At 40.1% G+C, this 25,646-nt stretch overlaps 2 protein-coding genes across 3 annotated transcripts in view; one reads left to right on the forward strand and one right to left on the reverse strand.

The window, feature by feature from the left end:
- Positions 1-3,694: 3,694 nt before the first annotated feature.
- On the reverse strand, positions 3,695-16,581 carry ARMT1 (acidic residue methyltransferase 1). The gene is made up of 5 exons (XM_032407653.1): positions 16,439-16,581; positions 14,248-14,353; positions 13,595-13,839; positions 8,499-8,664; positions 3,695-5,641 (listed from the first exon to the last, which is right to left on the reverse strand). The coding sequence occupies exons 1-5, from the start codon at positions 16,477-16,479 to the stop codon at positions 4,874-4,876; spliced, it is 1,326 nt and encodes a 441-aa protein (XP_032263544.1). The 5' UTR covers positions 16,480-16,581; the 3' UTR covers positions 3,695-4,873.
- A 228-nt stretch (positions 16,582-16,809) lies between these two features.
- The window catches only part of RMND1 (required for meiotic nuclear division 1 homolog), a 41,260-nt gene continuing 32,423 nt past the window's right edge, over positions 16,810-25,646 (forward strand). Inside the window, exons 1-2 of one of the 2 annotated variants that reach the window (XM_032407650.1) lie at positions 16,864-17,004; positions 21,211-21,728. In XM_032407650.1, the coding sequence (XP_032263541.1) occupies positions 21,225-21,728 (504 nt within the window). In that variant the 5' untranslated portion in view covers positions 16,864-17,004; positions 21,211-21,224. Of the gene's footprint in view, positions 17,005-21,210; positions 21,729-25,646 lie in introns of both variants that reach the window. The other variant, XM_032407651.1, reaches the window with a different exon arrangement.

A 25,646-nucleotide genomic window follows, 5' to 3' on the forward strand; every position in this document is an offset into this window, starting at 1 on the left:
CAATGCAAATAGCGTCACCTCAGAGGCTTAAAAAATTACTTCCAGTGTTAAAATTCATCACCTATCAATCAGTCATTCATTGCCCCAACCGTGTGTGGGACAAATATGCAGAACCCACAGTGGGTAGCTGCCCCAAGAAATATACAACTAATGGCATTCAACACTTCAGAAATGTCTTCTGTATGAATGATTTTCCCTCTTATTTTCTAAAAGGTCTGAAAATGGAGTGGATATTAAAGAAACTGGAAGAGGGGAATGTGACCCACCAAAGAAAATCAGAAAGGAAGAACAATGTGAATGGTGGTCTCTAAGGGATGGTTTAGCTTAACCTGATGCTCCACTCACAACAGCATCTCCCTGTCTACAGATTACCAAGGAAGGGAAAAGATCAGGTTTTACGGAATATCAGGTGGCCACTAGGGGGTGCTAGAATGCTAATATCCCTGCATGACTCCTTTTCCTAGGGGACTCTGGATTTGAGATTGAATATAGTTCAAGTTGACCAGAAATAACTTTTCTTTTTCCAGTAAAATGGTGAGACTGTGACAGGTCACATGATTCATAGGAGACCAGGGATTAGAAATCCAGTATTTATGAGTCCCAGGCCATTACTGAGTCCCAGGCCATACTGTTACCCAAGGGAAAAAACAAGAACAAAATCTCCAACAAACTTCTATCCCTCCAGCAGGAACTAATTAGCAAATTAGAAAAAAGTAAAATGACAACAACAATAACAACGAAACCAATTAACCAGACAAAAACTTCAGGAGTTGGAAAAAATACTTCAGGGTTAAAAAAAAAATTTTTTTTTCAGACAGTAGGATCCTTTTTTATCTTAGGTATGTAAAAAATGTCTAAATATGGAGAAAAACTTAGAAATACATACATAAAAATCAATAAGGGTATTTGAAGTTGCTAGGATTATGTTCTTGTTTTTCCCATTTTTTTTCCTTCTGCTTTATTCATTTTCTGTAATTTCAAGATATCACTGATTGCTTACCATGGCAGACATTACATCAACGCTTCATTCAGGTTATAAGACATGCATGTGTAGAAGTGTTCAGTCTCCCCAACACCTACCCCCAGTTCAGAAAAGAAAACAAAAAGAGTAGAGAGGAGAAGAAAAGTTTTATGGAGGGAGAGGCTCTAAAACAAGACTCAGTGGGGGTCTGGGCAGAAACAACTGTCAGAAACATGGGTGGGAGAGAGAATTTTAATTTTAAGTATAACTCTGAATTATGTTTTTGATCCACTCTGGAGTTTTCTTAAATAAAATGTAAGTAAAGAGTTTGAACTATGTTGAGATTGCCTTTTGTGGTGGTTATTTCTTTTATAGAAACAGGACCTTGAGGCTGAACAACACGGGTTTGGGCTTGATAAAGATTCAAAAACATTACTGCATTTTATCCAACACAAAATACCGCCTCAAATTATAGGAATAAAAGCTGGATCCCCTCATCTGTTTAATCGGAAAGTAACATAAATCCACAGAGTATAAACCACCATCCTCCCCTAATTATTCACCTTCCCTTCTTCCATATTTCCATCATAATATATATAAGATATTGGATCTATGTCTTGATAAAAATGTATTGCATGAAATGTAATGGCTGCTTTATCCAGGAGTTACTTCATACTTAACCAAGTATGGTATCTGCAGTTGAAACAATTGCAGGAGCTATTTTGGGAAACTTTCTCCAAGATCACTCAACCCCACGCCCAGTGAACTCCAGAGCCTCAGCTTTCCCCGTTATCCTACTCTGGAGCTATGCCAAACAAAGAAGGGCCAATCCTGCTGGGTTGAAATAAGTGGGAGAGCAGAAGACTATAGGCAGAGCCCTAACCATTGGGTGTTTCTGTCTCTCACTTCAGTGGCCCTGAAGGGGATGTTAAGAAGTAGTTCAAAAACCAAGGCTTTGCAATGAAAGAAAAAGTAGGTAAAAGGATTTCATCAAAATAGAAAACTTTTGGGGCGCCTGGGTGGCTCAGTCGTTAAGCGTCTGCCTTCAGCTCAGGTCATGATCCCAGGGTTCTGGGATCGAGCCCCGCATCGGGCTCCCTGCTCCATGGGAAGCCTGCTTCTCCCTCTCCCACTCCCCCTGCTTGTATTCCCTGTCTCGCTATCTCTCTGTCAAATAAATAAATAAAATCTTTGAAAAAAAAAAAAAAAAAAATAGAAAACTTTTGTGCTGTAAACAATGCCATCAAGAAAGTGAAAAGACAGAAGAAAGAAAGAAAGAAAGAAAGAAAGAAAGAAAGAAAGAAAGAAAGAAAGAAAAAAAGAAAGAAAGAAAGAAAGAAAGAAAGAAAGAAAGAAAGAAAGAAAGAAAGAAAGAAAGAAAGAGGAAGGAAGGAAGGAAGGAAGGAAGAAAGAAAGGAAGAAAGAAAGGAAGGAAGAAAGAAAGGAAGAAAGAAAGAGAAATTTGAAAGAGAGAAAAGACAAGCCACAGGATGGGAGAAAATATTTGCAAATTATGCATCTGATGAGATGTATGCAGAATATATAGACACTCTTACAACTCAATAATAAAAAGATAATCTAATTTTTAAATGGGCAAAGATATTAAAGATGTTTCTCCAAAGAAGATATACAAATGGCCAATCAGCACATGCAAATATGCTCTAATATGCTCACCATTAGTCATTAGGGCAATACAAATCCAAACCACAGTGAGATACCCCTTGACACCCAGTAGTACACTGTAATAAAAAACACAGATAATAACAAGTGCTGACAAAGATATGGAGAAACTGGAGACCTCATGCATCGCTGGTGATGGGAAAAATGGGTGAATGGGAGTGGGATTGTGATTGCGACATCTGGAGACTGATGGCAGCTACCCCTGTGCTGAGCACAGCATAACACACGGACTCGTCCAGTCACTATGTTGTACACTTGAACCTAATGTAACACTGTGTGCCAACTAAACTTCAATTAAAAAAAGTCAACCTGGGGCGCCTGGGTGGCTCGCCTTTGGCTCAGGTCATGATTCCGGAGTCCGGGGATTGAGCCCCAAGGTGGACTCCCTGCTCAGTGGGGAGTCTGCTTCTCTCTCCCTCTGCTGCTCCCCCTGCTCGTGCTCTCTCGCTCACTCACTCTCTCAAATAAATAAAATCTTAAAGAAAAAAAAGTGAACCGGTTAAACTACAGGTGGGTCCTACCCCGCTTGAACCGACTTCCTCTCCCATAGTGCTACTTTTCTTGCTTGCTCATTTGCTTCCTTGCTTTTATAGGAGAGAGTGAACTATTTCTTCACAAATCCTAATTTCATGTTCTTAATAAAACATGATAAAAGCACGGAGCGCTTGGGTGCCTCAATCGGTTGGGCGTCTGCTTTCAGCTCAGGTCATGATCCCAGGGTCCTGGGATGGAGCCCCATGTCAAGCTCCCTGCTCAGTGGGGAGTCTGCTTCTCCCTCTGCCGCTCCCCCTGCTTGTTTTCTCTCTTTCTCTCTCAAATAAATAAATAAAATCTTAAAAGGAAAAAAAACATGATAAAAAAATCCATTCTCTGGAAAACGTAATGTCTTACACCATAGCCCACACTGTGGCTATGAAGTCAATATATATATACAGTCGTGTTTTAACTTATGTTGGAAAGTATCTACAAACAATTCTAATATGCTCACTGTTTTAGTAACTTAATGTTTAAAACAGGAACACATGTAGATAAGAGTAAATTCAAAATGTGCAGCTTTATATAAACATTTTACAAAACTTTTTAAAAACACTTAGCAAGGACATAGACCATAACCTCATTTATAAGTGACATAATTTAAGAACTGCTTTGGCAACATGTATAATACACATTATCAGTTTCTTTATTACATAGACCTCATATTTAATCTTCCCTTCTTGAATTTCTCCCACTGGAAAATAAAACCAAAAAGATTTTCAGTACAATTCATTTTATTATACCATCAAGAAAACATTTCCAGGTTTAGTACCGATTTCAGTTTCAAAACAAACTGAAACTTATAGCCTTTAATATCTAGTGGTCATCAAAAAATTGGTAAGTATATAAAAAATTAACTTAGTACTGTGAATTCAATGCACAAGAATCTTTTCTATCTAAAGCATTTTTTAAAAAACTGCAGAACAATCTAAAAACCTGTTCATTTAAAGCACTTATGTATTAAAATAATATATTTCAGTTGGTTAGGGATATCACAAATAGAATGTAAAGGGTATCAGTTCTTCAAATATCATTTGTTTCATTCTGTTTGATTTTGAGTTTCCTGCTATCCATTGCACAGGTCAATCAAAATACAAATGCGTGCAAATTAAACAGGTTATTTAAAATGAAATAAAGTTCAAGGAGAACAAAATTTAGAATTAACTTACGAGGTAATCTTTACTTTCATTGTTCAAGTATCACAGTTCTAAGAAATGCCTCTCTTTTCAAAGCCTATTTCATTTAAGATGTTTGTCTTCACAGAGCCCTTATTTCTAGAGCCTCAAAACAAGTTAAATAAAATCCCATGCTTCCTAGAATATTAAATACCATGCAGCATAGCATTAAAAGAATGTTAACTAACTTTAAAAGCAGAATTCTCATATTTTACTTTCTGACCATTTAAAAATAAGTTCATTAAAACCACTTGAAATGATGCATTTAACTTGAAATAAATTACTAAAATTCCAACATAAACGTAAATATCTATAACTAGCTCAATCCATCTATCGCCCAAACAATGTAGCGGGGCAAAATGCCCAAAGAGAAAGCATCCAGAGCATATGGAAATGAACACTGAGAAGCCAAGCTCCCCAGAGCTGATGCAAAGCAGCCATGGGACTCAAATCACACACTCCTTTTGGGGACGCGAAGTGTCTGTCATCTCTCTCTACACAACTTAAGAGTTCCTAAAGCAAGTCAGAGTGGACCATCAAACTGAAATACCCCATACTTGCCAGTGGTCATCCAGCTGGGCTCAGAGGCCATGTACTGTTCAGCCTGCCCCGGCCACAGCCCGACCTGAACCTCAGCTTTTAGGGTTCGTATGCTGCAGAGAGGGGCAGGATGGAAGCCGCGCAGAGCCTGATCAAATGGAACAGTAAATTCCCACTTCCTATCGCCTGTCAACTTCCTATAGTTCAAATCACCCTTGAATAAAATTAAATGTGCCTTCTGTAGTTCAGCATACAAGTCAGGAGCAACCTGAGACATTACGCAGAATTCATGAGGCAGAGTCCAAAATATATGATCATGGTAAACCCATCTGCCCACCTTAATATAGGTTTCCCAGTCAGCCCCACACTTGGACATCCACTTATGATTAGACCCTTTCACTTGTTCAATTAACCAGTTAAAATCACGGATAGTAGCATCAGACACAAACCACGGAATAGTTTTTCCATAAAAATGGATCTCAGTAGCCAGTTGAGAGGACAACAAAAAGTCAGCTAAAACTAAATCCGTAACAAGTTCAAACCCAGAATTATCCAGAACAATATCTACTCTGGTAATAGATGCTTTTCCTCTTGTTTTCTTGCAGTTGTTAAGCAGCGACCAAAGATGTTCCATGTCATTCACTAAGATCAAAGGTTTTAGTTCCTCCAAAGAATTCATTATGTTGGTTTTCTGAGAACTGGTTTCCCCGCCTGATAGAGACAGATCACACTTATTCCCCCACAGTGAAATCTGAAAAAGAAAAAGTATAAAACTTTTACCCTTGTTTTGAATAACCAACAAAAACTCTATTGTGTAAAATGTGGGGGGGGAGGTTGCTAAAACAATTCATAAAATTCATTTCTACAACATGCTTAATATAAAATATCCACCAGATCTACACCTTCTCTAATAATGCAAAGACTGTGTTTCCATCATCATGTATAAATAAGGTTAAGACAATGAAACATTTAATTGGTCACTATGTAATAATTTTTCTAAAAAACTGGTTTGAATGATGTTAACGATCTGTATGGCTTAAATCAGAATGATTCTGCATCTTGCAGATACTAGAATATGATCACACTGTAAAAAGAGGCTACAAAGTTTATTTAAAAATCCAAAGTCAAGAGAAAAGTAAGTTCCCTTTTCCCTCCTCACATTCCTCCCCAAACTGCTCAGTTTCTTTTACTAGTTGTGTAACATTAGGATCAGGCAAACTCTCTGGGATTTAGGTCTCTTACTTGAAAAATAAAGAAATTGGGCAACGTGATGTCTAAAGACCCCTCCAAATCCAATCATCTATTATGCCACTTTAAATTGAAATAATACTTCAAGTTTATTTTATAGAAAATGGTACATAGCCCCCCTTTTTAAGCTATAATTAAATGACATGTTTAGGATTACAGGCTCTAGAATCAGACAGATGTGGGTTCAAACCCCAGCATTTCCAGTTGACACCATTGGTGAAGTATACATGCTCCCTCAGGCTCAGGTCCCACAATGGAAAAATGACATAATACCAGCACTTACCTTGAGAGTTACTGTGAGCGGTGACATAATACGTTTAAGTAACACACCCAAGACTCCATAAATATCAGCCAAAACAGACTCTACCTCGTGTGATTCAAAATAAGAGGAAAGTGCACATTCTAAGAATATTATTTTTTTAAAAAGACAGATGAATGGATGCTCTTAAGTACGAGGCTTAAATAGGAAGTGTCCATCTGATGCAGAAACACAGCGTTGTGGGCGGCAGCACCCTTCCGCTGACATCAGGGTCTCTGTCCGCCGCCCGCACGTCTCCCTCGCACCATCTTCCGGTTTGTAATTCCGTGCTGAGTTGTGCCATTATTTGTCTATATTCCCTTGAGATTACAAGCTCTACGACAGCAAGGATTGTCTGTTTTCCTTGCCATCACAGGCCCGGCATCCAGTTTGACAGAGCAGGTGCTGAGATGTTTGTGTGGACATTGGGGCGTTCCCTGGCTTCTAAAAACGATCAACGTTCCCTGCAAACTAAAATACTTGGTTTCTTATAGGAAGTTAACCTGCTGGTCATCATGAGTACTAACGGAAGGCAACTTTGGCCTCCTTTACTTGGCCACGTTCGATGACAGAAAACAGAGCGGTATTCCTTCTTCTTCACAACTTACTATACTCATGGGACAAAGACATACTCAAAGACTGCCCCCCGAAACAATGGGCCAGCTACAGGTAAGGACTGACATGTTACTGCTTTTCTTTTTTCTTTTCTTAATTCTAAACTAAACATAAAGGATAGTTCCAACTGGGGGAAATAACTAAGCTTATTATTTAACAACACCCTGACAACTTTTCTTCCAAACTCAAAATAAGCCTTTCCCTCTTAATCATGCAGCTTACTCTGCTTGCCCTCAAAGTTTTATCAGGATTCTGCAGTCTCTACTTTCAAAGTATTTCCAGAATACTGGTGACAAATTTTAACACCTCTTCTTGGTCCAGTCATCCCTCCCTGAGTCATGTTAATAACAGACTTCCCCAATGTCTAGCCTTGTACCCCTTCAGTGTGTCCTGAGAAGTAATCCTTGAAGGAAGTCCATCCTTGTTACTCCTCTGATGAAAACGCTCTAATAGCTCCCCAGTGGTGGCAACGTGAGTACAAAAGGAAATCTTACCTTTGCTTAGGAGGCCCTTCCAGGCCCCTCACCTCACTCATTTCCTGCGGGATCCCCGTGCAGTTTCTCTCACACACCTGCCAGTCCCCCACCTCAGGTACCCTGGCAGAACACTCTCCCAGACCTGCATGTGACCCACTCCCTCGCCTGCTTTGCCTCTTTCCCTGTCACTTTCTGAGGCCCTTCCCTGGCAGCCCCACTTAAAACTGCACCCCTGCATCTCCCCCAACATCCCCATTCTCCTGCCCTGCTTTCTCTCTCTTCATGGCATTTCCTAATAGCATCTTTTTCTGGAAATGTTTCTAACTTTTTCTGGGAGATGAGGGCTGGGGATACTGTTGTGTAAAACCCCACATTTTCAAATAGTTCTAATAACACATCTTAAGGATGTGTTCAAATGAGAATTAAAAACTAAACTTAATGCAAGACTGGTGAAAAAATGTAATAAAACCATATTAAAGAGGCCACTGACCACCTGAGCATTTTCACCTGATGATAACCGCAGGCTGGTGCTCCACGCTGACACGACTGAATCTACGTTCATTCTCACGTCAAATGACGACGTATACAGTGCCATCCTCATTTAACGGAGAGATTAAGTAACTTGCCTCAGGTCCAACAACAAATAAGTGACAGAACCAGCATCTAAGTCCGAGTCAGGCTAGGCCGACCAAATGACTGTGGAGTATTCTCTCAAGAATGACAGAGGCTATGTAGCCAGAGGACTCCTGTGCCACTAAAATCACCTCCAGCTGAAGAGATTTCAAAACTCATTTTCAGAGATTAAGTGGATTTTCAGCTCTTGAATAACACTATTACTAAAGTGATAAAAAATGATCAATTATAAGTTAAATGACAATATATACACGTGCTTTGTTGTTAAGTCAATGCCACTTTATTTTTTAACTGTTTAAACACACAAACATACTCAGGAGATCAATTATCACATTTACCTGAAGAAGTCTGAAAAATTCATCTTTCAGCTGATTTTCATCTAGGTCTCTGATGGTTGTTACCACCTCTTGTAGGTGAGTACACAAAGCAATGATAGATTCCTGCGACTCAAAGAAATTTTGGTCTTTTGATTCTTTAAATACATCAAAGTCATCAATTGGTGGACTACAGGAGGAGAAAAACATATAGAAGAAACATTTATATAACTCTGTACCTTTTTTTTTTAACATTTGGGTAATTGCAGTTCTTTAAAGGAAAGAGAGTAGAACCTTCTAATCTCAAAACTTACTGGTAATAGATATTGTATGAAACATAAATCAAGTTACAGAAAAATGAATAATTATCAAATGACACAAAATAAATCAATTTAATCAAATTACACAAAAATAAATATCCAAACTCATTTTAGTTAACTGTTAGAAGTTCCCTAATCAAATATTTTACTGGAATTTGAAATAATTATAGTGATATATCCATAATCATTACCCAGTTAGGGTTTCCAGAGCAAAAGTAGAAAGAAACAACATTTCAAGATAATTGCTTTAGTTTAACAAACATTTTTTGGGGTGCTAAATGTGGCAGGGTTCCATGAAACAAACCTATGAATATCAATATTTGAACACAATATAGTAATTACCAACAGAGTCAAACACAGAGTACTATGGGAACCCAAAAACTACTTGAGAGAAATCATAAAATATTAACGTAAATTTTATTATAACAAATTTTGACCACATATATGTAGTTTTCTGGTTTTGACCAATGGTGATATGTGTCAGGGCTTTATGCTGTCCAAAGAGAGATCAAATAATATTAATACTGGCCTAAGAACAACATAACGAGCAAGATATAAATAAGAACATCATAGACTTTAAGAATCAAACACAAAAGACATTCAGATCATCTGATCTTCTAAATTCACAACTTTTTCCAAGGGTCATCTACCTTAGGATAAAAACAATGTGACTGATGTGGGACTGGCTTAAAAAACAAACACATACCAGAATTTATACATCCACACGATTGCTGTCTCCTCCCAGTCTCCCTGGGAAGCTACACCCTTATTCCAAGGATGCTGCCATTGCTCAAAGCACTTTTGGAATTTTCTTTAGAACTTGTGGCACATTATTGAAGGTCCTATCAGTGATAGCACATCTCTATCCTTTGGAGTTTATTTGGAGCCAAGTCACTCAGAGCAATTTCACTAGAATGACGTGTGTAAATGAAATGGAGTAATAGATTTTTTTTTATCAAAAATGAAGGACTAAAAAATAGTGAGACTAATTTCTTTTTTAGGCTGTACACTGGCTCTGAAAGAGGTTCCAAGGAGTTAAAAGGCATTTTTAGCAGTGGCAGCCCTGCTGGAATAAATCCGTCTCTCAAGGTGACTTAAAAGATAAAAGTTATTTGGATGCACAGGTTCAAGTGCAGGGGTCAGCAAATTGCAGCTTGCAGACCCCGTGTGGCCCACCACCTGTTTTGTATGACCTGTAAGCTAAGAATGATTTTTATACTTCCGTGTGGTTGAAAGAAAGAGTATTCTGTGAAACATGAAATTCAAATTTCAGTGTCCATAAATACCATTTCCCTGGAGCATAGCCACACTTGGTCATTTCCGTACCATCTGTGGCTGCTCTGCCTCACAAGGACACAGCCAAGGGGCTACAACAAAGACCACGTGGCCCCCACAGCCTAAAATGTTTACTATCCCGCCCTTTACAGGAAAAGTTCGCCAATCCTTGTTCTAATGTTTTATTAATAAATCACTAAAGCTATACCTCGAATTAAGAACAAGCCTTATTCCTTGTATTTAAGGGTAAACTCATATACTTATATATGATTTCTGATTTTAAAAATGTTGGCTATTTTAGAATCTACTAAAGCTATATATGTGCACAAACTATGACCCGGTGGTTCACTCCTAGATATACACCCAACAGAAATACATGTGTCTGCTCACCAAAAACATGTGTTCGAAGGTGTGTAGCAGCATTCTTCATAATAACCCCAAATTGGGAACTACTCAAATATTCATCAACAATAGAATAAACAGACTGTGATATATTCATGTAACACAATACGATATAGCAATGAAGATGATTTACATTTATATGCAACAATACGGATGAATCTCGCCAACATAACGCTGAGTGAAAAAAGCCAGACACAAAATTATATCCAATATAATTTCATTTAAATGCAGTTTAGAAATAGGCAAAACTAACGCAGGTCAGGATAGTGTTATCTTGAGGGGCAGGAACGGCAGGGGCCATATGCAAGGCTTCTTTGGGGCCTACTAAGGTTCTGCCTCTTGATCTGGGCGCTTGGGACATAAGCATCTTCTGGTAAAGATTGTTGAACACTTAAGATATGTTCTGGATGTATATTATACTTTAATAAAAGCTTTAAAATGTCCATTTTCTCCATACTTTCATTTTTCAGTATCTGAAGTATATTTACTTATTTAAATTTTGCATATGACTGATATTTTGAGTCTTAATTTAGATTACTCAACTATTTAACTCTGATAAAAACTAAAACATACATCTTTTTTTTTTTTTTTAAGATTTTATTTATTTGACAGAGACACAGCGAGAGAGGGAACACAAGCAGGGGGAGTGGGAGAGGGAGAAGCAGGCTTCCCACTGAGCAGGGAGCCTGATGCGGGGCTCGATCCCAGGACCCTGGGACCATGACCTGAGCCGAAGGCAGACGCTTAACGACTGAGCAACCCAGGTGCCCCTAAAACATACATCTTGAGAAAGAAAATTGTAAGTATGTTTCAGTATAAGGGGCAAAATCAACATAAACATGTCTTAAAGATAATGTGTGCTTTGGGATCCTAGAAAAGTAAAAACCCTTCTTTGGTCACTGGAGTTATCACTGGCCCAGGACAGGAATTCCTCCTCCGAATTGGACATTTAAAAACTTTCAGTACTAGTTCTACTGTAAGGTGTTTCTTCCTTACACTGACCTAACACCTGAGTTCTGGTACAAATTCCCTGACTTTGAGTGTCTGCCACAGAGATCACCTGAGGAGAGTTCTACATCTATGACTGACTAACCTTCTTGTTCCTGCAAATTAAAGCTAAATTTTGCCTCGACCCCTTTTAACAAGCTGTTCCCAAACCAGTAGGTATCAATCCAGGATGTGCAGAATCTCCCTGAGGCGTGGAAAGAAAAACTGCTGCCCAGGTCCCACCGCACACAAATTAAACCGTCAGTGTTTATTTTAATATAATGATTTCAAACCCTGTATGTTAAAAAACAACAACAACAAAAAAGTCTCCCCCAACTGGGTTATAAATGTGTAGCCAGGTGTGTAAACTTCTACCCTAATTTTTTAAAATTCTGAACCCGATCTACCTCTAAAATCAAACTCAGAAACATATTCCTTTTACCTTTCTAACTTCCAAACTCCCCCAACCCCGTGCAGGGAGCCACCCCGTGTTTCAAAACTTCAGCAGCTTTGGCTCATACCATGGATGTTTTCCAGAATTATGAAACCATCACCCAGAATTTCAGACTCTCCTTAGACCTTGACAGACATCCAAATCTACTACTTGGAAAAAGATGGTTTAATGAGGGCTCTAAGCTGACTTACATAGACCAGGGTCAAGTACTGGCTACACCATTTCCTAGCCATGTTAACCCTGGGCAACTTATTACCAGCATTGGGCCTCCATTTCTCCAACCGAAACCATAATAATACCTACACTTCACTGGGTTGCAAAGTAACGGGAACATAGCTGGTGTTCAATACATGACAGCTCTCAGTATTGGCTCTCGTCCTGCTTAGGTGCTTCCCATGTGCCAGGCCAATGTGCTAGATATTTAATAGTGTATTTTGCTTTTAGAGCAAAAGTTCTAAAACACATTTATTCAGCAGTGGGTGCAGGATGAGACACAATTAATTTAATTAAATACACTTATTCAGCAAAAACAACAAGTTGTGACTTTAAAAAATAATTTCTAGGGGCGCCTGGGTGGCACAGTCAGTTGAGCGTCTGACTCTTAGTTTCGGCTCAGGTCAGGATCCCAGGACCCTGGGATCAAGCCCTGCGTTGGGCCCGTGCTGAGCATGGAGTCTGCTTGAGATTCTCTCTCTCTCCCTCTCCCTCTGCCCCTCACACTTGTGCTGTTTCTCTCCAAAATTAAATTAATAAAATCTTAAAAAACATTTTTTAATTAAAAAATAATTTCTAAAGATTAAACAGAAAAAGCTAATGAATACACTCAGATTGTTTCCCCAAATAATTTTTTTGTTTTACCATTAGTGCTGGTTTGATCAATTGCTTTTAATTATTCTTTCCTATGTTTACGGACAGATACCAAAGAATTCCTCTTATTTAGCAAACCTGTATTTTTGTAACCAGTGACCTAAAAGGATGATCCACATTACATTTTCTTCTGCTTTCTAAATCAGTTCTGTATCAGATTTTTCCTAGGAAAAATTAAATTAGTATAAATAAGCCTATAAAAAGTGATTTTGATATGTATATAACTTTTAAAATCTGTCTCTAGCCATTTCAAAAAAGGGCTAAAAATTAATTAAGATAGTGCAAAAACACTGTAGTGATTCACTGTTCTGTTGACTCCTCACCCCAAATTAACTGACATATTATCTATTTTTATAAACAAAACAAGGTTTATCCTGTCGTTTTACCGAAATAATTTTTTCAAATTAACATTTTTTGCTCAATACAATTTGTTTTACTCTAAAAGTCTTCATAAGAATTTTTAATTAGTTCCCACTTCAGATATTGTATCTTTTTAAATATTTCATTTTTAATAATTTCTATACCAAACGTGGGGTTGGAACTTACAACCCTGAGATCAAGAGTCGCATGCTCTACTGACTGAGCCAACCAGGCACCCTCAGATATTTTATCTTACATCTATTCTGGGCAACTGGGTTGTAATTGCCAAGAAGCTCTTATATCAGTAACATCTGCGGAAACATCCAATACTGCCATTAATACCTACTGAACGGAATTCTGGCTTCCACTGGTTTTTATTTTTAATCTTATCATTTTATAATTTCAAAAAAGCATTAAGTCATCTAAACATTTATTATTTGATGTTATATACTTACCTCTGGATAACTGCTTCATGAATTCTACGATACATGTAGCATTCTACAAACAACCAAGGTGAGTAAAACCACCTGGGTTTTCCATCATTTTCATTTAAAAGACTCTGCTGATATTCTATGTATTGATTCCATATGTCAGTATCAACAAACTCCTCGACAAAAGGGATTATTGGTTTATCTGTTTGCAATTCATTTCGTAATTTAGAAAGAAGAGAAATTGCTTTCTTTTCGGCTTCTGTGCCTTTCTGCAGAAACATGAAAAAATTTTTAAATACTTAAAAATATGTGAATAATCTATATTTAAATATATAATTTATATATGTAAACAGTTAATTCATATAGGAATAAGCCCTCTAGGATAACACATTTTTAAAGTCCTAAACTAAAGAAAGAAAAAAATACTACATTTCAAAGCTACACATTTTATGTCTTTTACGAACTATTATAAACATTGAAATTCAGAATTGTTAAGTTGAAAATCAAAGAACACACACATTATCCTGTCTTATCTATTCTCCCTTTTTTGTTTAAGTTTCTTCCAAGGAACCAGAGTACTCTAAGGAGGGAGGAATGATCCTTACCAAAGACAGAAAACTGTTATTGTGTTTCTGTTAAAGAGTTAACAAAAAATTAAAGTGAAAACACAATATTACCTCTCCATGTTTCTCAAAAAATTCACTTTTATGTCGATGCAATGTATCAATAGCCTTGGTTAAGATCTGTGGTATTCTGTCTTTAATTGTAAGATACGCAAACGATCTAGAAAAGAGAGTCACATACACAGTATATTACTTAGCGTTAATACCAGCAGATTGGCCATCTTCCAGTTTCATTTGAATTAAAATTCCTTTTCATACAAGCATTATAAAGTAAGCCACCATTGTTCGACTACTATATTAAGACAGGAAAATCCGAAAACTTTTCTGGTGTTACATGTCATGAAAGCTAAACATTCTTTGTGCTTCTAATCCCAGATTCTCCCCTTGAGACTGTTCCATGATTATCTTTCCCATTCTCTTCCTTTTATTTTCTTGAATCAGAAACTAACTTAACAATGTGATAGGACAGAAAAAGGATTTATCCAAAAAAGAAATTAGGATCAAAGAATTTATACTAAAATTCAAACAGGCTCTTGTTGCAGGTTTATTACTCACTAAGTGACTTCACATACTTAGACAAATGAGGCAACGGATGTAAAACTGTGTGAAAACCTCTAATGTGCTAGAACATCAGGAATGAAAGATATTTATAAACCTGCTTTTCTCTTTTCTCTTAGTCTATGTTCTTAGCCAATTTTAATTCTCTTCAAAGGTTTTCTCTCCTGCATTCTCTACCTGCACAATGACTCCATCCATCCTACTCTGCCCTCAAACAAAATTAAGGCATGTTACCATCACATTCTCCCAACCAAAAAATCAGGAGACTTTCTAGAAGTGTCAAAGAATGAAAAAAGCTGGAGGAAAAACTTGAGCATACTTGAATTAAAAAAAAAAAAAAAATTAAGGTACTCTGGATTTTAGGCATACAAAAATCAAGATTTACAGATTATCATTTTATATATAATTAATTTTTAAGCAAATGCATGATTCAGTTAGAAAAAAAGACTTCAGGAAGTGATGAAATTCTGTGCATTTTTAGAGCACAAAACTTAGCTGATCAGTTCATTTGTATCTTCAGATCACCAGAGACAAAGTACAGTAGTTAAGTTTTGGGGGAGTCAGAAATTACATGCAGATTTTCAAAGAAAAGGGAAGGAGGGGGGTCAGAGCCCTTAACCTCAATCCACCCCCACCTTGTGTAAGGGTCAACAGTACTAAATTTCCTCAGAGTTTCCTCAAAGACCCGCATTTGTGAGGGTAAATTCCAAGGTCGGGACTAAGGTAGAGCCAGAGGAACCTAGAGCTCAAAATTTAAGGTTCCACACACTCCCTTTTATTTTGCATGACTGAATGAGTGCCTGCTCAAATTTTGGGCCATTGGTACCTCTCCAGCCTCAATCTACTCCCGTTAAGGTCAATTTCCTCTACGTGCTTTTTTTTTTTTTTTTTTTTTGCAATATTTTGCAAGACATACCTCAAATATAAATTTGGCCATTCAATTTATACAAATAAATCTATATTTTTTATGGTCGTCCACAACTTTTATCTAGAAATCTGTGACATGACGCGTAAAAAGCGAAAAGCTGCAGGCATTGATAGCTCACGAATTAATCTCAACGGCAATAGGAAGAAACATATTTCTCGATAAATCTGAGATTCCTAACTTTTGCTGAAAAATTTAGCCCTCCAGAAGTGCGTGCGAATGAATGAATGAGTGTGTGAGAGTGTGTGTGTGTGTCTTAAAGCCACGCCGCTGAAACACCCTGAAAGGGGATAGAGGAGGCATAAACTCTCAAGACAGTCATGAGTAAAACAAAACAGCAGCATCGGATCACTTGAAAGACAAGTTAACTGTTCGACATAAATTATAACACAAGCCTACTAAAAGGCCTGAACAAGGACAGTAGAGAGAAGCCGGGTGACCGGAGGACTTCGGCGGGGTGCACAGTCCGCTCCCAGCAGTCAGGGAGAAGGCTGGAAGCCGATCCGAGTCCGCAGCCCGAAGCCCGGCGGACAGCCGCAGCCAGCAGGCTCGCCCCCTGCCCCGGGCCGCCTCGCCCCCCGCCCGTAGGAGGAGGCCGAGCCGACGCGCCGGGGAGCCGGGCCCGATGGCTGGACCGGGCGCCCCCGACCCGCCGCAACTCCCCTGATGGCTACCCAGAGGTTCCCGACGAGGCCCGGCTTTCCGCAGAAGCCGGGAAGAGGAAGAGCAGCGGAGGGACTGGGCGAGGAAAGCGACACGAACCCTTCGTCCTGTCCCGAGAGAGACGCCGGAGGCCCAGCCATCACCTCCGCCGGGCCGGCTCACGTCGCACCCACTGCAGGGAGAGAGGAGGTTCCGGCGCCGAGGAGGAGCTGAGAAAGGGAGGGGCATGGGTTAAAAAAAAAATGCTTTTGAATGAAGAAACTTTATTTGGTTCCCGTGGAAGAGACAAACAGCGGCCGGCGGGAGGACGAGGAGATCTTCCGGGGACGAGGGCGGGGACAGCGGAGGGCGACGACAGCAGCGGAATAAGGAAGCGGGCGGAGGCGGAAGCAAGCAGGGACCGGGAGGTCCCAGGCATTAGGGAGCGGAAAAGGTCGCGGCGACGCGGGTCACGTGGTCCGGCAGTCACGTGCACCCGGGGGCTCCCGCTCCGCCGGGCCTGGAGTTCTGCGCGCCTGCGCAGTGCGGGCGCTGGGAGGGCTGCCGGCGCGGCAGTGCAGGCTGCAGGAAGCGGGAGGTTCGGGTACCGCTCCTTGTTTCTTACCTGCAGCCGGGTCGCGGAAGCTTGCGCGCTTGGCACGTGCCTCTTCTTTTCCGGCGGAGAGGTTAGTGCACTGCCTTTCCCTACCCAGCTTGTATGGGCGCTCACAGCGGTTCTCACCTTTGATCCCGGCCGCTCTGAACCGCTCGGGTCACAGGTTTCACCGGAACCGCTGCGGTGATCTTTGGTTGACTTAGCTGGCAGTAGAAAAGCACGCAATCCGTCAACACTTACTGAACCTTTTTTTGAGCCAGTGCATAGCGCTTACCGCAAAGATTAAAAAAAAGAAAAATGCGCTTAAGGAATTGGAAGGCATGCTCCCAAAGATTAGCGCGTTATCCGTTGAATCGTAATCTGGCTGATACTGTTTTCTTATTTGGTATTATTGTTAAGAAGTAGGAAATGTGCCCAGTAACTGAGTAGCTGCCTTGTATTTCATTTAGAAAACATGAATTAAATACCTACTGTATACTGGGCACTGTGATCACAGAAGACACAGCATGAAGGGAAGACAGATCTTATCCTCAAGAAGCTTACATTCTACGGAAGGGAGAGAGAAATCTATTCTTTCCTCTTCTGTTTTCTACTTTAGCTTTGTCACTATTTTTTTTAATAATTTTTTTTTTTTTTTTAATAATGTCTACACCCAACATGGGGCTCAAACTCACAGCCCGGAGATCAAGAGCCCCAGGCTCCACCGACTGAGCCAGCCAGGCGCCCCTACCTTTGTCACTACTTAACATATATTTTACTGACTTACCCGGTTTATGCTCTGTCATCTCCAATGTGATGTAAGTTTCAAAAGGTAGGGATTTTTGTCTGTTTTATTTTCATGTGTATTATCAGCAATTAGGACAAAATCTGGCACATGGTAGGAACTCAGTTCATCTTTGTTATATGAATTGACAAATTAGAAATACAAGGCATTCAAGTGATGTTCAATGCAATGGAGAAATACACAGGGGAGGAAGATAGTCAGTTGTGCATTTTAAATGAAGTGGTTTGAGAAGACTTCACTGGGTAGAAGTCTGTTGGAGCAAAGATCTGAAGGAGGTGAGGGAATGAGCCTTACAGATTCTTAGGAGAAGAGCATAAGGAACAGTCAGCACAAAAAGTACCCAAATCCATAGTGAATGGAGCAAAATGAGCAAGGCATAGAGCTGTAGGAGATGTTAAGGTGGAGATAAAGGGCAGAGAATGTAGGCCCATGCATCCATTTTAAGGTCTTTGGCTTTCATTTCAAGTAAGATGAGAGGCCAGCATCACATTTGGTGCAAGAGGAAAGATGTGATCCGACATAGATCTTCAAAGGATTACTTTAGCTGCTGTGTTGAGAAGAATCTGTAGGAGGCGAAGAACAGAAACTGGGAGACCCGTTAGGTGGCTAGTACAATAATCATGGGAAAGACAGCAGCTTGGACCAGGGTGGTAGCAGTGTCAGTTGAGACCTGGTGCAAATAAAGCCAGTGGGATTTGCTGACCTATTGGGTATGGGGAATGAAGAGGCAAGGTGGATTGTAGGTTTTTGCCTTTAGCAAAGATGAGAATATAATTGCTATTTTGTGAATGGGGAAGACTGTGGGAAGAATAGCATTTGTGGGAAGATTTCAGAAGCTCAGTATTAGGCTTGTTATGTTTTTCATGCATATCAGAGCAGTTTAGGAATAAATATTTGCTATTTATCAGAGTGACTTAGGGATAAATGTTTGCTATTCATCAATGTGTAGGTTGCATATAAGGAGCTGAGAATAGAGAAGGAAAGTGGCCCAAATACTGAGCCGTGGTGCTTTTGATTGTTGAGGGGATAGGAAAACACAAAAGAGATGGAAGGTACAACCAATGAGGTAGGAGGAAAATGGCCAGTATCGAATACCAGAAGCCAAATGAAGAAGGTGCTTCCAGGTGATCAACTAATCTGATGTTGCTGATAAGTCAGGTAAAATGAAGATGAGAAGTGACCATTGGACTTAGAAATATAGAGGTCATTGGTGGCCTTCACAAGTGGGTTTTGGCGAAGTGGTAGGGATGAAAGCCTGACTGAAGTGGATTCAAGAAAATCAGAGGAGTTAGAGACAGTTAATAAAACTCCTTTTAAAGGAAAGGAACTGAGAGAAAAGGAATAGTGTACGGAAGGAAAGATAGGGTCAGGGGAGAGTTGTTTTTATAAGATAGAGAGAAATTAAAGCATAGTCATATGCTAATAAGAATATGCTGGAAAGGGACACCTGAGTGGCTCAGTCAGTTAAGCATCTGACTCTTGGTTTCAGCTTAGGTCATGATCTCAGGATCCTGAGATCAAGCCCTGCATTGGGCTCTGTGCTCAGCGCAGAGTCTGCTTGACCCTCTCCCTCTTCACTTCCTCATGCTCTCTCTCTCTGGGATAAATAAATAAAATCTTTTTAAAAAATGCTGAAAAGAAGGAAAAATAAATAGCATGAAAGAGAAAAGAAGGGTTTAACCATTCCTACTAGAGGCAGGCAGGGATGAGACTTGGTGTGCACATGGAGGACCTGGTACCAGATGAGACCACGGGCAGCTCATCTGTGGCAGCAGAAGGGAAGACAAAATACATGGGCACAGAAGTAGTAGGTGGGCAGGTGGATCATGGTGAGAGCTTGTGGAAATTCTCTTCTGATTGTCAACGAAAGAGGAAGCAAGATCGTTGTTAAGAATGAGAAAGGAAGAGGAGACATTGGAGGTATGAGGAGAGAGCACAGAGTAGACTCTGGTAGGGAAACAGGTTATGGTTGTTGAGCAGCATGAAAGGCGCTCCTGAAGAAAGTGGTCATGACTTTAAAGTGAGACCAGTTGGCATGGTTGGTTGGCTGGTTGTCTGTAGCCACGTTCAGAGGCAGGCACATATTAGGTGAGTTATATTTAATTTCGGTGGATGTGATGTGACATGGGCATGTGGAAGAGAGAGGATGCAAGGGATTTGAGGTCTATGGGGGAGAGAGAGAGAGATGGTAGACCACAGGATGTATACTGAGCGTGGCAAAAGTGAGGTGTAGGGAATGAGGGGTGCTAAAAGGGTGTTTGGATCATTAAATTGTTAGGTCCTGTTGGGGTTGAAGAATTGCTGGAATTGAGGAAGAGGAATGAGTTTGAAACACCAGACATGGAGTTTGGAGTAGAATGCTTGAAACCGAGCATATGAGGTTGCAGTTGCTGATGATGCACAAAGCTTATGCAGAGCTTTCAGAGTAATTAACAATCTAATATACTTTTAACCTTTACAGTTAGTTTGTACAATTAAAATTTAACTTTCCTGAGATGTGCCCCAGTTTTTAACAAAACCTAAATTTTGTGTGTGTGTTGGACACCTTAAATGCTACATCTGTCTTTCTCTGCAAAGACAGAGAGAAAACACACCTCTTGTTTGTCCTGTCACTTTTGCGTTCTTTGTCCTGGTGCTTTGTGTGGCCTCTGTGTGCAGGCAGTCTTTAGTTTCAAGGTAAGAATATCCTAGAAGAGAATAGGAGAACCAGTGTATACAAATTTCTAAAATATTTTATAATTAGTTTCTTTAAAACCCACTGGTTCAACTGGCAAGGAATAGTACTAATTAAAGGTGAACTATCTAGCTAGTTGGACTAGAACTAAACACAGAATTCCAGTTTTTGAGATATTTTGAAAGCAGTAGCTTCTAAACATTGCTGTGACTCGCCCTGGTCTTCTTCCTTCTAGAGGTAGGTAATATAGCACAGTGGTTACTGTATCATCTTTGGAATTGGAAAAGCCTAGGTTGTAATTACGCTTGTATTTATTTTTTTAACCTCATTCTTTTACTAGACTTAGGTTAAGGTGTATTTGTTTTGCAAATGTTTTTACAGAAAGATGCTTATTACCTATGGTGAGCGCTGTGAATTGTGTTAAGACTGATGACTCACAGACCTGTATCTCTGAAACAAATAATACATTATATGTTTAAAAAAAAAAAAAAAGAAGATAGTAGGAAAGGAAAAATGAAGGAGGGGAATCGGAGGGGGAGATGAACCATGAGACACTATGGACTCTGAGAAACAAACTGAGGGTTTTAGAGGGGAGGGGGAGAGGAGGATGGGTTAGCCCGGTGATGGGTATTAAAGAGGGCACGTTCTGCATGGAGCACTGGGTGTTATACACAAACAATGAATCATGGAACACTACATTAAAAAAATAATAATAAATTAATTTTAAAAAATATGCTTATTACCTAGGAGAATATTGTGTATATTTGAAAACATGTAAAAACAAAAACACCTTGAACTTCTAATTCTTTTTCTTTTAGCTTGGGATGTGGTAATGTCAGCCAGACTGTTCAGAGCCCTGGCCGGATCTCACTGTATTTTATCAAAAGTATGTCAATGCCAAAAACTTGTTCATCGAACATTAAAACCACTTAAAGAATTTGAGACTACAACATGCAGCACCATGACGAGAAGTCAAAATTTGGATTTGTTCTTTCCTGGTACAGCAGCTGGTGGTTTGAGTAAGTCCCCGGTCCTGGAAATGAATCAGAAAATCTCAAATACAAGCATACTTTCTCCATTAAATGCTGTGCATTGCCAAGATGAAAGAGTACACCTTCCAACCAGGAAATCTTTTGGTACTCACAGGAAAGTGACTCACAAACCGAATCTATTAGGTTCTAAGTGGTTTATAAAAATATTAGAGCGGCATTACTCATCTCCATCAACAGAAACACTTGTTTCTAAACAAGACTTTCCGCAAATCAAGAGACCACTAAAAGCATCGAGGACCAGGCAGCCATCCAGGACCAACCTCCCAGTTCTGTCTGTGAATGAGGTAAAAATGTGTGGTGGGATGGGGCGCCTGGGTGGCTCAGTCGTTAAGCGTCTGCCTTCGGCTCAGGTCATGATCCCAGGGTCCTGGGATCGAGCCCCACATCGGGCTCGCTGCTCGGCGGGAAGCCTGCTTCTCCCTCTCCCACTCCCCCTGCTTGTGTTCCCTCTCTCGCTGTGTCTCTCTCTGTCAAATAAATAAAATATTAAAAAAAAAAAAAAGCGTGGTGGTGGCCCAAGGTGGGACTCGATTTCACAACCCTGAGATCATGACTTGAGCCAAAATCAAGAGTCAGACGCTTAACCGACTGAGCCACCCTAGTGCCCCAGGGAATCAACATCTTAGTTTTAAAAATCAATAGTATGTATAAAGAAAAAGTATAGGCAATTAAATATAAAAATATAGTTTATGAAAAGATTAGTTATTGACTTAAGGAAACTTTAAGGAAGAAGACTAGTATTAAGTCCAGTGTTGGAATCGTACTGTAAAAAACACCCATTTAAAAAAAATTCAAACTAGGAATTCATCAAATTAAAAAAGTCATTTTTTAGTAGCTATACAGACAGGTAAGCACTCATTAGCCTGTGGTAACTGTATGGGATCGGGTAGTGAAATGATATGGCAAGGTACAATCAGAAAAGAGTGAGAGGTTTTTGCTTTTTTAGCCTTTGAGGGCTGAAGGGGGCTTTTTTATTCACTGTTAAGAGGTTTATGGGAGTTTCTCAGCTACATTGCATTTCCCTTCTAAATGATCAATACTATTTAAGGTCAAGATCAAGCCCTTTGCTAGCTTTTGTATCTTGCATAATACCTAGAACAGTGCCTTATACTTAATAAATGTTTATTAAATTGGAAAAGAGAGAAGAGAGGCAAAGGGATCTTTGATGTCCATGGTCATCAACATTAAAAATGGGAATGTAGAATATTTAAAGCTTGATCAGGCCTTCTGACTCTATCAGAAAACAGGTTAGATTGTCTTAAAATCTTGATTCTGAGAAGTAGACCCTGAGCATGTTTAATTTGTGTTGTTTTGTTTTGTTTTTTTTCTTACTGCATAGTTGACTTCCTTCAGAAAGGTCTATACATCTTCACTATTGATCCTCAGGTGATGAAGTTAGGAATTGATTCACTCATTCATTTTTTTTTTTTTTTTTAAGTAATCTCTACACCCAGTGTAGGGCTCAACCTCATGACCCTGAGATCAAGAGTCACATGTTCTTCCCACTGAGCCAGCCAGGAGCCCCTTGGAACATTATTTCTGATGATCGTACTTTTCATAGGCGGACACAGTCTTGAGGTGTGATGAGGTACTCTATCCCCAGGGCCAAAGACTGGCTTTTATCTGCCCCAGATGGAGGGCCACTCCTTTCCACATTCGCGTCATGGGGCTGGCAAACCCTTTGTGGCGGTATAGCCCTTTCTCCCCCTCTGGACTGAGACAGGAAGGACTCTGCTTTGTACCAGAGAGTAGGTGTGCTTTGTCTGGATCCCCACACAAGCTCCTGAGCTCGCCCTCTTCCTCTGCCACACAGCATGCTCCCAGAATTGACTGAATGAGGTTAATCACCCTCTCTACTGGAATCCAATCTTTACCTGGTGTCATTTGCAGAGATTAACCTACTAAGATACTCAACCCATGTGCCGTTGGCCCATAGTTTATCAGGGCAGCAGTGCTTCCTGTTGGTGTGTCTCAGGAGGAGCCTGCTGGAGGATGACAGCCACTGTTCTGAGCAGCATGGGGATGGGCACGAAAGGGAAGACGCCAGGAGCCTGCTCGTGGTTTTCAGAGGAACGCCCTACTGTGTACTGCAGAGTTAACTAGCGGGTTAAGAGTTGTCTGTCTGTTCTTGGGTGGGTTTTTTAGAAAGCATCAGAATGTACGACTCGTGGTAGAGCTAATACTGTTTTCTGTCGGGTACGGGTACGGGCACCCATGCTGTGTGCACTGTGTGTACAAAAGGCTTTCCCACCACGGGGGGTGGTCAGAAGTTTGAAAGGCAAAGCATCATACCGGTGATGTAAAATGTATTTGTGTTTTCTAACTTTTATCTGCAGTCTGTACATAACAGGGAAAACATGCATTTTTCTTTCCGCGATATAGAAGCAACATTACAGTAATGCATTAATTTTCTTCAGTACTAGAATGTGAATAAAAATAAACTTTCTTTTTCAAGAAAAGTGTTCCATCAGAGTGTGTGATGCGCTAAAACAAGAATCATATATAGATTTCTAGCCCCATCTGCTGGAACATGTTTTCTGTGGCCAGGAAAATGAAACACATATTGAAACACCGTGGCTTTCTTGGCTTTGGGTTTTAGGGTTTTGTTTTTGTTTTTTTAACATTTTAAAATAGAAAGGCCTAAACTTAGGTGTTAAATCCAGTAACTATTTTAGGTTAATTTGGCACAGTAATTCGTTTATTTAAGAATGAGTTGTTGATCCCTATCCTAAATCCTGAAATTTGCTCTCTCTACATATAGATATGTGATTCATTATAAAAACCCAGAAAAAGACATGTATAAAAACAAAAGCTTCTCACAATGTAACAATATCATTAACGGGGAAAAAAATGTGAACACAACAAACTCCATGGGCCTCTCTTTCCCTTTACCAAATGGATTTGAGTACGGTCTTGAAACATAAAGGATATAAAGCTAAAAAAAAGATCTAACAAATCAAACTGAAGAACTTTGTGAATCATTTATTAATAGAAGAAGCCATCAGTTAAAGAGAGACTGAGATCCGAGATGCATAAGGAGGATACAGAAAGTGGAGTGGCAAGCCAGATAAGCTGTGTGACCCTGGCCAGAACTGTGAGCCAAACCAAACATGAGACAGTGAGAGAGGGAAAGGTGACAATCTTCAGAAAGTCTGCAAAAATCCTTGGAATGGCTAAGTAAAAACAGATTGTGTTTTAAGATTTATTTTTTTTTTTTAAGATTTTATTTATTTATTTGACAGAGAGAGACACAGAGAGAGAGGGAACACAAGCAGGGGGAGTGGGAGAGGGAGAAGCAGGCTTCCCGCGGAGCAGGGAGCCCAATGTGGGGCTCGATCCCAGGACCCTGGGACCATGACCCGAGCCGAAGGCAGACGCCTAACAACTAAGCCCCCCAGGTGCCCCTCAAGATTTATTTTTAATCTCTTTGGGACTCAGAATATATTTTCTCATGGAAGTAATGACTGAATGCCTTGCCTTGTCCCATCCTTGAGAATGCAGAATAGTATACCTTCTTAGCACGGACGAGTCTGGTCCGTAACAGATGATGGTGAAGCAGGCAAGAGACAGCAGGGAGTGGGAGGGACTGGGTGCACTGGAGAACTGGGACCCCGTCCTCCACCTTAGTTGATCATTGCCAGATCTTGCACTTGATCAAAAGTTGGTGGAAATCTGGGTTTTGTGTGAAATCTCAATTTGTTGTTGACGATGAATTCAAATCTTAAAAAGACTAGATGGGTCACCTTTTGAGTTGGAGTTTACAATTCTGATTCTAGAGACAGTTGGCCTCCGCCACTTTCGGTACAGTTATGGAAAGATCATTCACTGGACTGGTTCTTGGACTGGGGCCCCCTTATCGCCTCATCTCTTTTTTTTAATTTTTTTTTAAAGGGGCCTTTTCTTTTTTTTAAGATTTTACTTATTTACTTGACAGAGAGCAAGAGCACAAGCAGGGAGAGCGGCAGGCAAAGGGCGAGGGAGAAGCGGGCCCCCCACCGAGCAAGGAGCCCTATTTGGGGTCTCGATCCCAGGACCCTGGGATCGTGACCTGAGCTGAAGGCAGACGCTTCACCAACTGAACCACCCAGGTGCCCCCAATTTTTTTTTTTTTAATTTTTTTAAGTAGGCTCCACACTCAGCCTAGAGCCCAGTGCGGGGCTTGAACTCACAATGCTGAGATCAAGACCTGAGCTGAGATCAAG

This window comes from Phoca vitulina, unplaced genomic scaffold (genome assembly GCF_004348235.1).
Source record: "Phoca vitulina isolate PV1807 unplaced genomic scaffold, GSC_HSeal_1.0 scaffold9, whole genome shotgun sequence".
NCBI classification, from domain to species: Eukaryota; Metazoa; Chordata; class Mammalia; order Carnivora; family Phocidae; genus Phoca; species Phoca vitulina.